The sequence below is a fragment of the Sebastes fasciatus genome, chromosome 1 (assembly GCF_043250625.1).
Source record: "Sebastes fasciatus isolate fSebFas1 chromosome 1, fSebFas1.pri, whole genome shotgun sequence".
Lineage (NCBI taxonomy): Eukaryota > Metazoa > Chordata > Actinopteri > Perciformes > Sebastidae > Sebastes > Sebastes fasciatus.
The window spans coordinates 20511585-20528414 of NC_133795.1; the positions used below are offsets into that span (position 1 = coordinate 20511585).

Below are 16830 nucleotides of genomic sequence, written 5' to 3' on the forward strand. Positions count from 1 at the left end.
AAGCACCAAAGGGGATAAGAAAAACTGGCTATCCTCTTTCCTTTCCTCAACAGCTCAGCAACCTGCCCCCACCACAATGCACCCCTACTCTTCTCCCCAGACTAGTTCCCATGCATTCCTAGTGGCCTCAGAAACCCAATATACCCCTTTTGGTGCGTCCACAGATCCTCAGTATGGCCTTTCCGCCGTGCCAGCTGCCTTCCTCCCCTTCAGCCAAATGGAATGTTAAGCCCCACTTGTGGCTAGCTTTGTCCCCTGTCATGCAAGGCAAACAAAAGGCAAAGTGGCTTTTCATTGTATTAGGTATTCCAATAGCCCCAAATCCTCCTTCTCACCAATTCTTCCTCTGCTCTCACAAAGAAACATGCGCAATTGGAAAGTGTGTGAGCCACAGCAGCCTGGAGAGCCTGCACACACGGCACATAGACATGCATGGTCCTGCATGAATGTAGGCCAGCAGGTGTTTGCATGTGTTTGCACGTGCCATTTTCCTTTTTTGTGCATGCACAGACACACGCAAAGGCATAACCATGTGAACGGGGTCAAACTCATTCCTGAACTGAGCCTTACCTGGCAAAATATGTGTCACTCCTTCTGTTTGATTGATCTATCATTAGAAGCACTTGTTGACAACACAACAACTACACGACAATCAAATTCTCACTCTTCCCAGAGCAAAGGTATCACTAGTTAACCTCTTTATCAAGCCCTTACTAAAGACAGAAATATTCCAATGACAGTTGGGAGGACAATCTTGTAACCTACCCAAATTCAGGTGAAATATCAGGATTTGCGAGAACAGTGTGAATAAAAGGTGCGATACAGAGAGTTACAGCCTATTATCTGTTGAAATCACTATAGGTTTTCACTGTTGTCTTCAGCAGAGCAGTGCAATGTAATTTACATAATAATGTACTCCCCAGCAAATCCTGATGCAAAACCAACGTTTGTGAAGAAAATAAAGGAAAACAGAACAAGCGTTATAGATAGTAGCAGTAATTCTGTGAGCACAGCTACAGGCCTCTGACCTGGACGAATGGATGCAGAGATGAGTTTTGATCGCCGTAAATAGTCATTAGCTCATCCTGATTAGTGCAATCATACATTTTAGCACACTAGTCTTATATAACAATGGTAGGGCCCTAGTTTAACAGACATTGGTCTGCTGTTATTTAACAACTCATGTCGGCTGAGTTTCCCTTGGCTATGTTCCTCTTGTTTATCCATAATAGGCATGCTGGTTATTACTGTGACCTAATTATTATACAAATCCAGACTTCAGAAAGATATCTTCAATAAAAACTATAAAGTGACTTACTTACTTAACACAACAGATTCCTCACTGAATGAAATGCCACTAACCATGAATCATATTCAATAAGACAGGCAATGACATCCTTGTTATCTTAAAACTATGACTTTCATTCATGCATATCATAATTCTGGCTCTTTAGTTTTGCATGCTTTTTCACACGACTGACTGTCATTTACGACTTTGAATTGTGGTGAGCAGTGTTTGAAACTGTACACGATCAATCTGACACACATGCAGGTGGAATATTGATAATAAAACTGCTGAATGTAATTCAGCACGGCATTGAGCACCAAGGTAGCAATTTAGAAAAGTCTACTATACTTTGAATCACGGTGGATTATTTAAGCTTTTGTCATCGATCAACAGAAATAGACTCTTCAGTGTCACAGTGAAAACTTTTCTACAAACGTATCTAAATTAGGTGCAAATATATAACATGGAGGGTTGGATACTTGTGAATCACTGTGCTGCAGTAGCTGTTCCAGCAGACTGGATTGTTAACAAACATGTGATATACTATTAAAATGTCCACTTTTTAATTGATTTTATTCGGTTCAAATCCTTTTTTAAACTGTCATATTTAAGGTTTCAAGCCGCAAGAGTAATTAGAAGATAATAGAGCACTGTAAAATAACAAGTGGCTTTGTCATTGTTGAAACAAATTAGACAAAGGCAATGCTTAGATGTGGATGAAAGGCAAAAAATAGCAACTTTTAGTGCATATCTAACAAAGAGAGCAATTTCAATTGAAATGCTGTCTTGAACGTAAAAAGTATTTTGCCTGTTTTTAAAACTAGTTACATTTGGTGCAAATACAAGATCTTCTGGCAGTTTGCTCCAACGGTGGACGATAACTAAGTCTAATAGTGAGTCTAATAACTAAATGCGGCATGACTCACAGCGGGTGTATATGGGTTGTCAGGCATGATGTAGCCCATCTGACAGGCCAGACAAAGACGGACACCTCTGCCAGAAGATATCGGTTTTCTTACTGTTCTCAGCGAGTAGAACCATTCTCATCAGATGCTGTAGAAAAATGGGAGCAGACTGTCCGGTCACCCCCAAGGTGAGGCCCACACAAAGATGCGCATATACTAAAGTTATTTCAGTGCTAGGCATGCAAGCATGGGATAAACCAAACACCGATAGTCTTGAAGGGGGAGTCTATACAAAACAGAACATATTCTTTTCTTTCCTAAACCTAACCAAGTAGTTTTGTTGCACCTAACATTACTTCTGTTGCCTAAACCTGATGTTAAATTATTTCTGTGGTGGCCACCGTCAGGTAATGTGCTTTAAAAGGTTGTGGTCATTTCACATATTTCTCTGAGATCACATTGGCATTTTTTATCGATATGCTTCAAAAACATAGTATTTGTTGCAGGCCTTTCATACTGGACGAGAGTGTTTAGGTTTTCAGACATTATTGCATCCAGCTGTACATTCATGACCTCATCACCAGCAACCTCCCAAGTGCTTTAGTCCAGCTCTGTGTTATGTTGGATTTTGGATAAAGCTGAATACACAGTATCACATCAAATCCTCAATCAGGAGTAGCATAAGGAGTAGCCAAGTTCATGTTGCAGGTGCATGTCAGGACAATTGGATGCACTGCAGCAGCTGTTAAACAATTCTCATTGGTACTGAGCAACCTGGTATGAGTGTACGATCATCAAGTCTTTAATGTAGTGTTTTTTATTTTATTTATTTTATTCTATATCTTACCATGTTAATGTACGGATGGTAAAGGTACATAATGCAGTTTTTACCTAAGCTGGGCCTCTTTCCCTGTAACTTCATCTTTCCTCAGTGTAGACATAGCAAAATGAGTACCTTCGTAGCATTATTTTACAAATAAATTATGCTGACATGTTTCCCCACAGTTGACGTGATCTGGTGCTGGGAATTTTTTTTTCCCTTAATTATATAACAGTGATTCTGGTAAACAATCTGACAGGTATGAGGAAGATGTTGGCATTATTATTTGGTCAGTAGATATATTAAATAATTGTGGCATGAGAGGTAGAGAGAGGAATTTCTCTTCTATTTTGTTTACAAGGAAGTGACACACATAGCTCTGATGTTTGGTATGAAGAAGCAAATACACGTTCTCATGCAAACATGTGCCAACACACCCACAAATGACGTGTCATAGTTTCAAGCGTATAAATTGCAGCACTTGCAGTCAGTGAAGGCAGTCTCCTCACAGGTTAGACACTAACACATCATACACAATGTGGACCTTCATCGTGGTTTTCGTCCTTCTGACGGGTAAGAACATCAACCTCTTATTTGTAATTGACTCTAAAGGAGGTGTGTATGAAGTGCATAGAGAAGGGATTTTATTTTAATATAGACTGTACTATGTTGATTTTGATGATGTTGATTATTAATCCATTTAACCACATGTTATTTGCAGCTGGACACAGAGCGCAGAAGTATGACAACAGTTTGAGAGGCATTTTGCATCATGCTTGTCCAGATAAACAGGTTGTGTCTCAGATTAATAGGTAAGTTGCACATTAAAATAAAACTATATATACAACTTTGTATGATTTAGGAGAGTAATCATCCTGCACATTTAGCAATGCATTATTTACTATCATACCTTTACACTGTATATTTCACTGGTACCTCTGATCCTTCCATTAAATCATTTTGATTCATGTCAAAGCTCCTACAGTTCCATTGACCAAGATCGCCAATGGAAGATTGAGTGCAAGGCTTTCAACGCTACCTCAGGCTGCTCCTGGTCCGGTCCCCAGAACCTATATGACAAAGAACTCAGCTACAATTGCCCGACAAATCAGGTGGTAGCTGGCGTCTACAGCAATTACAACAGCGCACATGGAGACAGAAGGTTGGTAGCTTGTTGAAGTTATGTATTAAAATGTTGACACTTTTTTGTAAACTAATTCAAATGCATGTAGGAATTTGAATTTAATTAATATACAAGCACAGTTATACTTTATTACAAATGAGATGATGAGTTTATATTCAAATATGTACTTTTTGTTTTCGACTTGTAAATTAATCCATCAATCAATTAAAAGCTTGTTAAATTCAAATATTCATGGTTAAATATTGAACTGATAAATGTGTGCCCATAAACATTTTTTTACACCAGCTTGAGGGCATTGCCTTTTGATTGAGACTGAAAAATGGCAAGTTTCCACTCTTAAGTGGAGGTCCGAAATCCATTCACACACACCTTCATGACAGCATCTTAAGGAAGACTGATGCTGTTATTAGGAGGAATTGTCCCTGCTCTTTATAGTCACATCATAGTCAAGTTTCACTAATAAATTGTTAAATGCTCAATGGTTTTAAGGCAAAATTGAAAATCTATAATGGTTTGCTTGATCTGATCTTGTTTCAGTTGGAAATTACTCTGCTGCTCTGCTCCACACTTTATCACATTTGAATGTCGGGAAACCCCAATGGTCAACTACTTTAAAGAAGACTTCAACTGGGAACTCCCTGCAGGCCACTTCCTAACAGGGGTCCAGACCCACCAAAAGAATATCAATGGGTAAATATACTGACACCAGAAAGTCCCATGGTCAAACCTCTATTTCCAACAGTTGTACATTTACCAAATTTGTATACATTAAACAGTCTGCACCTAAACCAAGGATCTCCATAATATTTACATTGTGTACCACTGCTGCCAGTTGACTATGGCTATTATTGATGAAATCAGTAAAGAAAACCTCACCTTTCTAATTACATCACCTAACTATATTTCTTTATTGACAGAGATCATCGCTGGAGTTTCAATTACTGCAAAGGAACAACAAAAGGTAATTAGTTTTGCTGTACTTCATTGTCTGTGACTGCCATAAACTATATACTGTATATATATATGACAAAGATTAGCATTGTTACATTTTATTTAATTTACAGATACATTTTATTTGACAAAATCTTCTTTCTTCTCTTTTTAGATACCCAGACAGTAAATTCACAAATCCTTACTGCTAACCAACGTATAACAGACCTTTTTACTGAAGGAGATGTTTTTGTCGCAAACGGAAGGAATGCAAGAAAATGCGATAACTGCAGATGGCCAAGGTTAAGTGAGACTGTTCAGGTGCCATATGCCATAAGTGATTCCTTTTCCACCTCCGAAAAGATAACGATTGAAAATGCAATAAATACCTTCCACATGAGCACCTGCGTCCGGTTTGTAGCTCGTCAAGACCAGACCGACTACATCATGATTGTGAAAAAAGATGGATGCTTTTCCCAGGTTGGTCGAGCTGGAAGTTCTCAAGAATTATCTCTGGGTACAGGATGCATTCACAGTGGCATCATTCAGCACGAGCTCATTCACGCACTTGGCTTCTGGCATGAGCAAAGTAGAAGTGACAGGGATGTTTACGTCAAGATCAAGTTTGACAACATCCAGCAAGAACACATTAGAAACTTCGATAAATTGGACACAAACAACCTCGATGTTCCATATGACTACTCCTCTGTAATGCATTATACATCAAAGGACTTCTCAAAGAATGGAGGAGATACCATCATTTCCACGGACCCCTCAGCACAAATAGGCCAGAGGGAAGGCATGACAGAAAATGACATTCTGAAGATCAACAAGCTTTACAGATGCTGTAAGTATACAAATAAAGCAGTAACAGCAATAGGGAATATACAGTTAAGAAGATTATTTTTTGTTTTATTTCATGTGTCTTAACCATGCTGGCTAAATGCAACTTTTCCAGTCTTTAAGACCTTTTCTGGTTTACACTTTTGCCTGTAACTCACAAAGTAAACTAACCTTTTTTCTTACAGACGAGTACCAACATAAATATGGCGATTGGGACAATGAGTTGAACAACGCATTAAGTCGCACGTGTCCTTTTGGACAAGCTGTTACTGGCATCAAAAGGTGGGCAGTATATAATTAAGATATCTTTGTTAAGGTTTTCACATTATGTCTTAATAACAATGTCTCCTAAACATTTACTCCCATCAGGGTTGAAGCAAATATCAAATTTACGTTATGTGAGCACATGATATGTAGCCTAGGCTCTTTCAAGATTGAACACTGAAATATGGGATAACACAAGACCTGGGTTAAATAGTAAAGAGTTAAAGTAGCCATGGGCCTTCTGTGGTTTGGGGTTTGTTGAGCAAGGGCTAGCAATACCTGTAAATTATTATATTTTCAGTGATATCATGAAAATATTTCCTGCGACAAGTAATTGTCTTTGTCTCTTCTATGAAAACAGAACAACATAAACATATTTAAGGATATCTTTATTCTTATTTTGTTAAATATACAACAGAATGTTTTCTAACATGCTGATTTGTTTCCACAATAGTCTCTTCAATAGTGGCGTAAAAGATCGACTTTGGTCGTTTTCATGCAACGCTTTCAGACTAACCAGAACATGCAAGTGGTCAGCTGAGGTGAACGATTATTTCGGAGGAATGGACTTCAAATGTGGAAACAATGAAGTGATTGCAGGGGCCTACAGTGAACACAGCAGCCTCTTCCAGGATAGGAAGTAAGTCATTTGTTCTTTCCTTTATTACTAAAAAAAATCAACCAACTGACCAATGCAACTTTAAGTGCAGGTTGATTAAAACAATTCAGTTTTATTTTATATTAACATATTTGAAAGCCAATGCAAATTAACACATTGTTCTTCTAATTTAGGTGGAAGTTTTACTGCTGTAGTGATTCTGGTTTTACCACGTCCAACTGCCTAAAAACAACAGAGATCAACTACTTTGAGGAATACTTCAGCTGGACAGCCCCAAGCAACTATTACCTGACAGGAGTGAAAAGCTCCATTGATTATGTAAAACGGTAAGTTAATTTGTAACAGTTTATCACAGGCATACATCCACATCCCACTTACAGTGATTCTTAGACACCAACCTTTTTACCATTTATTCTTAATAACAATGGAATTACCAGTTTGTAAATGCTTTAAAAATGTTATTGTTTCTCGTTGACAGCGACCGTCGATGGACTTTGACATACTGCCAGGGGAACACTCAGTGAAGATACCATGAATGAGAAGATCCCTGACAAGATTTTTTGCTGCGCCACAATAATTCACCAAATCGATTGCTGTTGCATCTGGCCTGTCTGAAGGCATCTCTGATTGAGCCCTTCTAATGGTATATTTGTGTGCTGCAGCAGGCAGCACCAACTAAGACTTGTGACCAGAAAGGTCATTGAAATATTCTTAGTTTAGCATGATGCATCTGTTTTGTGTACCAGATGCATTATAATGTTTTAATTTGACAATATGTGGGGGAAAAAATCAGTTTAAAGATTGCTATCAATGTCCATCTGTCTTGGAGTCGTACATTTAACAGACCCTTTGTACTTTATTATAGTAGCAACTTTGTAACCATCACTTGTGGGGAAGTACTGGTCTCCATTCATAAAGATCAGAAGTGCTGACGTAAGATTATTAAGAAAGTGTCCCTGGCCTTCTCCTAATATAATGACCTGAACAGAGAAACTGGTCTCAGAGATGCACTCCTGATGCACTTGTGAAAGAAAACAAAACCCTCAATATGGTTACAGTTTGTTGATGCAATGCTCAATGATTTCTTAATTGTCCCCTGTTCTCACACAGTATCTAAGGTTGGTGGGCTGTGTATGTTTAACATAGCTGGCAGTGTAAATATGTCGATAATTCTGTTTTATGTCTCATGTAATGTCAGTCCCCTTGTGTTTTATTAGGTTGTAAGATTAATATTTGACTAATGTTGTTTTGTAATTAATTGCTGATCTAGATCACTAGGTCATTCTCTGTCAGGTGAAATATGCTTTTGTGATGAAAGATGTTATATGTCAACTAGACATAACTTGATTACTTTGATGTCTCCAAAGTATTTATGTAAATATGTGTAAATGTACAAATGTACAAAAAAAACTATTTGTGAATGTAAATAGTCATTATTACTGTATTGCAATGTATGTACATGGATATCAGGACTTGCACAAAATACTTGCTGTACTGTGTTTTACTGTACTAAATTGCAAATAAAGTCAACATGAATTATAATATCTGAGTTTCTCGGCTTAATCTTCTGGGTCAATAAACAGTCCCCCCACTCCTATATTCATATATTAAAGGGACTGTTTGTAAGAATCAGAAATTGCTTGTTAACAGCAACACCTGTGGCCGTTAAGTCAATGAAAGTCAGCGTCCTGCTGCTTGCGCTTGTGCTCGCTCTACATAGACATGAACGAGCATCGCTCAAAACAGTGAGGCGACACACGTCAGTTAAAACCCCAATATCTGTCTATATTTCACCTGCTTGGCAGTAATGTTAGCTGACCAGATGAAGGTCTCTCCATGAATCACTGCTGATCCTGGTGGTGACTTTTCCTGCCTTAGACTCCCGACCGCCGTCAGAGGGAACAGGGGAGACGCCGGAGTTTTGGTTGGAGACGATAACGTTTCTCGCTGCGGAGCCCCATCACTTCACAATATACGGGAAACCTCGGTTGGTCTGGAGGAGCTGCAGCATTTATTTCTGCACAAACGTCCACTGTAGATTCAGTAGATATTCTCAGAGCTACGAGGTCTTCTGCAGTGTTTAGTGTCGCATATGCACGTGAGGTGGAGCGAGAGAGCGAGCAAGAACTAGAACGTTGTGTGAGTAAAGGCAGGCAGGCAGAGGAGCAAAGTACAGCAGAGACTCTGGCCCTGGAGACCAAAGCTACGGTCTCCCCCGCGTCCTCCGACCGCAGCCAACACTGTTTTGCAAGACGGGCTTCACTAGATATAACTTTGTGGTTTTGCTGCTTCTGTGTAGTTTGTTTTGGAGACTTGTCTGAACAGCGTAGCCACACGCGAGAGCGCATGGAACACCGACCCGCAATGATTCATTGGTGTAAGAAGTTACAAACAGTCCCTTTAACTGTAAAAGTGGGCACATTGATATTCATATTTTTGCAAAACAATGATGGTGAGTCTTTCCAAGAGACAACAACTAATAGCCTAGCTAAACTTTAATGCCAACTTCAACAAAATGCCTGACAACACAAATATCATGAAAACATATTCATGAATAAATTCAACACTTGGGTGAACCAAACCTCCCACACTGAAAATACACACATTGTGTAAACAGTGTTGAAGAATATAAATGTGATGGAAGACCTGTGTATGTTTTCCTGCTGATATCCCATTAGTTTAACATGTTGAAGGATCCCTTATATGTTGCCATTTGGGTCTGTGTGTGTTTGCTGCCTCAGCGCTGACCTCTATCTTTCAGTGTTGGGACTTGCAACAACAAATCAAGATGCACAACTTGATGTGTCCTCTTGCACAGTTAAGGATGACCTAAATGCTAATTAAGATGCCAAAGTGAAACACCGGTGTGTTCATAACTTGATCTGATAATAAGCATTTGGGACACGAGTGACTTAAAGGTGTGTCTGCATTCATGCAACTGTGTTTGTCTGTCCCCTGAATATACAGCACAAATGGTTGATGTTCTCACTTCCCTGTAGTTGTGTTATGCCAGATAGTTCTGATCTAGTTCTGATATAATTTGTCTTTTTGGTGTTGGAAAATAATTTTGTAATTGCATTAGATTATTACATACTAGTTTTAAAGCTGAAGTTCTGAATAACGATCTAGTTTCTGGACCATTTATGATCACCAGGTGGTGTCCCCGAGGCTCACTTTGTCTCAATTCTTATATCCATTGTCGATTGAGCCTCTGACAATTGCAATAAGAACACAAACAAATGAATGGAATCAAAACTGTAAGTTAAGTGTCTTGGTCTTTTGTTTTGATTGTATTTTGTTTCCTGTTTTATTTTGTAGGTTCCCTCCTCGTGTCATATCTCGTTTTACTTCCTACCTCTGTGTTTTCCTGCCTTTGAGATCCTCAGGCATGATTTAGCCCATCTGACAGGCCGGACAAAGACGGACACCTCTGCCAGAAGATATCGTTTTTCTTACTGTTCTCAGCGAGTAGAACCATTCTCATCAGATGCTGTAGAAAAATGGGAGCAGACTGTCTGGCCCCCCCAAAGGTGAGGCCCGCACAAAGGTGGGCATAGATTAAAGTCTTTCAGTGCTAGGCCTGCAAGCATGGGATAAACCCAAAAGTGATAGTCTTAGAGGGCGGAGTCAGAACACAAAACAGAACATAATCTTTTCTTTCCTAAAACTAACCAAGTAGTTTTGTTGCCTAAACCTAACAAAGTAGTTTTGTTGCATAAACCTAACATTACTTTTGTGGCGGCCCCAGGGCCTCGTCCAGGGCTAAGGTGTTGTGCTGTGCCTGTGTGTGTTGCAGTGGTCCATGGTGGGTTGGAGCTGAGGAGGAGGTGCTGATCAGGCGATTGGAGACAGCTGGCCACTGTCTCCCTGACTATAAGACCCGCCCCATCCTCATGGTCGATGGACGTCATTCCCCTGGCACCACCGGGTGCTAGGCCAGCTTGGTTTTGTTGTGTAGTTCGGGTTAACACATTCCGAACCAGTCCTGCGTGTTTGCTTCCTCTGTTGTTGTGGCCTCAGAGCCAGGCCACAACACTTTTGTTGCCTAAACCTGATATTAAATTGTTTCTGTGGTGGCCACCATCACCTAATGTACTTTAAAAGGTTGTGGTCAATTCACATATTTCTCTGAGATCACATTGGCATTTTTTATCGATATGCTTCAAAAACATAGTATCTGTTGCAGGGCTTTTATACCGGACGAGAGTGTTTAGGTATCGAGACATCATCCAGCTGTACATTCATGACTTCATCACCAGCAACCTCCCAAGTGCTTTAGTCCACCTCTGTGTTATGTTGAATTTGGATAAAGCTGAATACACACAGTATCACATCAAATCCTCAATCAGGAGTAGCATAAGGAGTAGCGAAGTTCATGATGCAGGTGCATGTCAGGACAATCGGATGCACTGCAGCAGCTGTTAAACAATTCTCATTGGTACTGAGCAACCTGGTACGAGTATACGATCTACGATTGTGTTTTTTATTTGATTTATTTCATTTTATATCTTACCATGTTAATGTACTGATGGTAAAGGTACATAATGCAGTATTTACCTAAGATGGGCCTCTTTCCCTGTAACTTTATCTGTCCTCAGTGTAGACATAGCAAAATGAGTACCTTCGTAGCATTATTTTACAAATAAATTATGCTGACATGTTTCCCCACAGTTCACGTGATCTGGTACTGGGATTTTTTTTTCTCCCTTAATTATATAACAGTGATTCCGGTAAATTATCTGACAGTTATGAGGAAGATGTTGGCATTATTATGTAGGTCAGTATATAACTTAAGTATCTATGGCATGAGAGGAAGAGAGAGGAATTTATCTTCTATTTTGTTTACAATAGGTGACACACATAGCTCTGATGTTTGGTATGAAGAAGCGAATACACGTTCTCTCACGTGTCAACACATGCCACAAATGACATAGTGTCATAGTTTCAAGCGTATAAATTGCAGCACTTGCAGTCAGTGAAGGCAGTCTCCTCACTGGTTAGACACTAACACATCATACACAATGTGGACCTTCATCGTGGTTTTCGTCCTTCTGACGGGTAAGAACATCAACCTCTTATTGGTAATTGACTATAAAGGAGGTGTGTATGAAGTGCTTAGAGAAGGGATTTTATTTTTATATAGACTGTACTATGTTGATGTTGATGGTGTTGATTATTAATCCACTTAACCACATGTTATTTGCAGCTGGACACAGAGCGCAGAACTATGAAAACAGTTTGAGAGGCATTTTGCGTCATGCTTGTCCAGATAAACAGGTTGTGTCTCAGATTAATAGGTAAGTTGCATATACAAATGAAACCATATATACAACTTTGTATGATTCAGGAGAGTAATCATCCTGCACATTTAGCCATGCATTATTTACTATCATACCTTTACACTGTATATTTCACTGGTACCTCGGGTCCTTCCATTAAATCATTTTGATTAATGTCAAAGCTCCTACAGTTCCATTGACCAAGATCGCCAATGGAAGATTGAGTGCAAAGATTTCGGCGCTACCTCAGGCTGCTCCTGGTCCGGTTCCCAGGACCTATATGACAAAGAACTCAGCTACAATTGCCCGACAAATCAGGTGGTAGCTGGCGTCTACAGCAATTACAACAGCGCACATGGAGACAGAAGGTTGGTAGCTTGTTGACATTATGTATTAAAATGTTGACACTATTCGGTAAACTAATTCAAATTCATGTAGGAATTTGAATTTAAATAATATACAAGCACAGTTGTACTTTATTACAAATGAGATGAGTTTATATTCAAATTATACATACTTTTTTGTTTTCAACTTGTAAATTAATCCATCAATCAATTAAAAGCTTGTTAAATTCAAATATTTATAGTTAAATATTAAACTGATAAATGTGTGCCCATAACTTTGGAACCAAAAAAAAATTGTCCCTGCTCTTTATAGTCACATCATAGTCACATTTCACTATTAAAATATTAAATTCTTAATGGTTTTAAGGCAAAATTGAAAATATATAATGGTTTGCTTGATCTGATCTTGTTTCAGTTGGAAATTACTCTGCTGCTCTGCTCCACACTTTATCACATTCGAATGTCGGGAAACCCCAATGGTCAACTACTTTAATGAAGACTTCAACTGGGAACTCCCTGCAGGCCACTTCCTAACAGGGGTCCAGACCCACCAAAAGAATATCAATGGGTAAATATACTGACACCAGAAAGTCACATGGTCAAACCTCTATTTCCAACAGTTGTTAATTTACCAAATTTGTATACATTAAACAGTCTGCACCTAAACCAGAGATCTTCATAATATTTACATTATGTACCACTGCTGCCAGTCGAGTAGGGCTATTATTGATGAAATCAGTAAAGAAAACCTCACCTTTCTAATTACATCACATAACTACATTTCTTTATTGACAGAGATCATCGCTGGAGTTTCAATTACTGCAAAGGAACAACAAAAGGTAATTAGTTTTGTTGTACTTCATTGCCTGTGACTGCAATATACTTTATACTGACAAAGATTAACATTGTTACATTTTATTTCATTTACAGATGCATTTTATTTGACTAAATCTTCTTTCTTCTATTTTTAGATACCCAGACAATCAATTCACAAATCCTTACTGCTAACCAACGTATAACAGACCTTTTTACTGAAGGAGATGTTTTTGTCGCAAACGCAAGGAATGCAAGAAAATGCGATAACTGCAGATGGCCAAGGTTAAGTGAGACTGTTCAGGTGCCATATGCCATAAGTGATTCTTTTTCCACCTCCGAAAAGATGACGATTGAAAATGCAATAAATGCCTTTCACATGAGCACCTGCGTCCGGTTTGTAGCTCGTCAAGCCCAGACCGACTACATCATGATTGTGAAAAAAAGCGGATGTTGGTCCTGGGTTGGTCGAACTGGAAGCTCTCAAGAATTATCTCTGGGTTGGGGATGCATTGACAATGGCATCATTCAGCACGAGCTCATTCACGCACTTGGCTTCTGGCATGAGTCTGCTCGGTCCGCTCGGTCCTCTCTGTCTGCTCTGTCACATGACTCGGTCACGGGGTCCCAACGTCACGCCATCATCACGGCTTGCGCTGTCGTCACGGCTTGCGCTATCGTCACGGCCTTCGCTGTCGTCACATGAACGGAGGAAGGGAAATAACTGGATTCAGCTATTAGTGCGTTTTACAACTTTTAGGACCTAATGATCTAAAGGGATGACATGTCAGAAAATGACATTTTGAAGATCAACAAGCTTTACAGCTGCAGTAAGTATACAAATAAAGCAGTTAAATCAATAGAGAATATGCAGTTTACAAAGTAATATTTGTTTAATTTCATGAGTCTTAACCATGCTGGCTAAATGCAAATTTCCCAGTCTTTAAGACCTTTTCTGGTTTACATCTTTGCCTGTAACTCACCAAGTAAACTAACCTTTTTCTTACAGAGGATTACCTCCATGAATACGGCGAATGGGACAGTGAGTTGAACAACGCATTTAGTCGCACTTGTCCTTCTGGACAAGCTGTTTCTGGCATCACAAGGTGGGCAGTACATAATAAAGTAATCTTTGTTAAGGTTTTCACATTATGTCTTAATAATAATGTCTCCTAAACATTTACTCCCATCAGGGTTGGAGCAAATGTAAAATTGACATTATGTGAGCACGTGATATGTAGCCTAGGCTCTTTCAAGATTGAACACTGAAATATGGGATAACACAAGACCTGGGTTAAAGAGTAAAGAGTTAAAGTAGCCATGGGCCTTCTGTGGTTTAGGGTTTGTTGAGCAAGGGCTAGCAATACCTTTAAATTATTATATTTTCATTGATATCATGAAAATATTTCCTGCGACAAGTAATTGTCTTTGTCTCTTCTATGAAAACAGAAAAAAATATAATCAGATTTAAGGATATCTTTATTCTTATTTTGTTAAATATACAACAGAATCTTTTCTAACATGCTGATTTGTTTCCACAATAGTCTCTTCAATCATGACGTAAAAGATCGACTTTGGTCGTTTTCGTGCAAGGCTTTCAAAGTAACCAGAACATGCAAGTGGTCAGCTCCTGTGAACGAATATTGGGGAGGAATGGACTTCAAATGTGGAGACAATGAAGTGATTGCAGGGGCCTACAGTGATCGCAGCAGCCTCTTCCAGGACAGGAGGTAAGTCATTTGTTTTTGCCTTTATTACTAAAAAAATCAACCAACTGACCAATGCAACTTTAAGTGTAGGTTGATTAAAACAATTCAGTTGTATTCTATATTAACATATTTGAAATGTAAATTAACACATTGTTCTTCTAATTTAGGTGGAAGTTTTACTGCTGTAGTGATTCTGGTTTTACCACGTCCAACTGCCTAAAAACAACAGAGATCAACTACTTTGAGGAATACTTCAGCTGGACAGCACCCAGCAACTATTACCTGACAGGAGTGAAAAGCTCCTTTGATTATGTAAAACTGTAAGTTAATTTGTAACAGTTCATCACAGGCATACATCCACATCCCCCTTACAGTGATTCTTAGACGCCAACCTTTTTACCAATTATTCTTAATAACAATGGAATTACCGGTTTGTAAATGCTCTCAAAATTTTATTGTTTCTCGTTGACAGCGACCGTCGATGGACTTTGACATACTGCGAGGGGAGCACTCAGTGAAGATACCATGAATGAGAAGATCCCTGACAAGACTTTTTGCTGTGCTGCAATAATTTACCAAATTGATTGCTGTTGCATTTAGCCTCTCTGAAGGCATCTCTGATTGAGCCCTTGTAATGGTATATGTGTGTGCTGCTGCTGGTAGCACCAACTAAGACTCGTGACCAGAAAGGTCATTGAAAGATTCTTAGTTTAGCATGATGCATCTGTTTTGTGCACCAGTTGCATTAAAATGTTTTAATTGGACAATATGTGGCGAAAAAAAATCAGTTTAAACATTGCTATCAATGTCCATCTGTCTTGGAGTCGTACATTTAACAGACCCTTTGTACTTTATTATAGTAGCAACTTTGTAACCATCACTTGTGTGGAAGTACTGGTCCACATTCATAAAAGATCAGAAGTGCTGATGTAAGATTATTAAGAAAGTGCCCCTGGCCTTCTCCTAATATAATGACCTGAACAGAGAAACTGGTCTCAGAGATGCACTCCTGATGCACTTGTGAAAGAAAACAAAACCCTCAATATGGTTACAGTTTGTTGATGCAAAGCTCAATGATTTCTTAGTTGTCCCCTGTTCTCACACAGTATCTAAGGTTGGTGGGCTGTGTATGTTTAACATAGCTGGCAGTGTAAATATGTTGATAGTTCTGTTTTATGTCTCCTTGTAATGTCAGTCCCCTGGTGTTTTATTAGGTTTGTAACATTAATATTTGACTAATGTTGTTTTGTAATTAATTGCTGATCTAGATTAGATCAATAGATCATTCTCTGTCAGGTGAAACATGCTTTTGTGATGAAAGATGTTATATGTCAACTAGACATGACTTGATTACTTTGATGTCTCCAAAGTATTTATGTAAATATGTGTAAATGTACAAATGTACAAAAAAAAAAATTTGTGAATTAAATTGTGATTATTACTGTATTGCAATGTATGTACATGGATATCAGGACTTGGACAAAAGACTTGCTGAAGTGTGTTTCACTGTACTAAATGCAAATAAAGTCAACATGAATTATAATATCTCAGTTTCTCGGCTCAATGTTCTGGGTCAGTAAACAGTCCTCACACTCCTATATGCATATATCAAAGGGACTGTTTGTAAGAATCAGAAATTGCTTGTTAACAGCAACGCCTGTGGCCGTTAAGTCAATGAAAGTCAGCGTCCTGCTGCTTGCGCTTGTAATCGCTCTACATAGACATGAACAAGCATCGCTCAAAACAGTGAGGCGACACACGTCAGCTAAAACCCCGATATCTCTCTATATTTCACCTGCTTGGCAGTAATGTTAGCTGACCATGGTCTCTCCATGAATCAATGCTGATCCTAGTGTTGGCTTTTCCTGCCTC

At 38.9% G+C, this 16830-nt stretch overlaps 1 protein-coding gene across 1 annotated transcript; it reads left to right on the forward strand.

Moving 5' to 3' along the window:
• The first annotated feature begins 3501 nt into the window (after positions 1-3501).
• LOC141768382 (uncharacterized) lies at positions 3502-16130 on the forward strand. The gene is made up of 10 exons (XM_074636665.1): positions 3502-3586; positions 3735-3825; positions 3990-4175; positions 4695-4847; positions 5075-5118; positions 5263-5934; positions 6116-6212; positions 14794-14979; positions 15126-15278; positions 15431-16130. The coding sequence occupies exons 1-10, from the start codon at positions 3550-3552 to the stop codon at positions 15474-15476; spliced, it is 1665 nt and encodes a 554-aa protein (XP_074492766.1). The 5' UTR covers positions 3502-3549; the 3' UTR covers positions 15477-16130.
• The last annotated feature ends 700 nt before the right edge of the window (positions 16131-16830 follow it).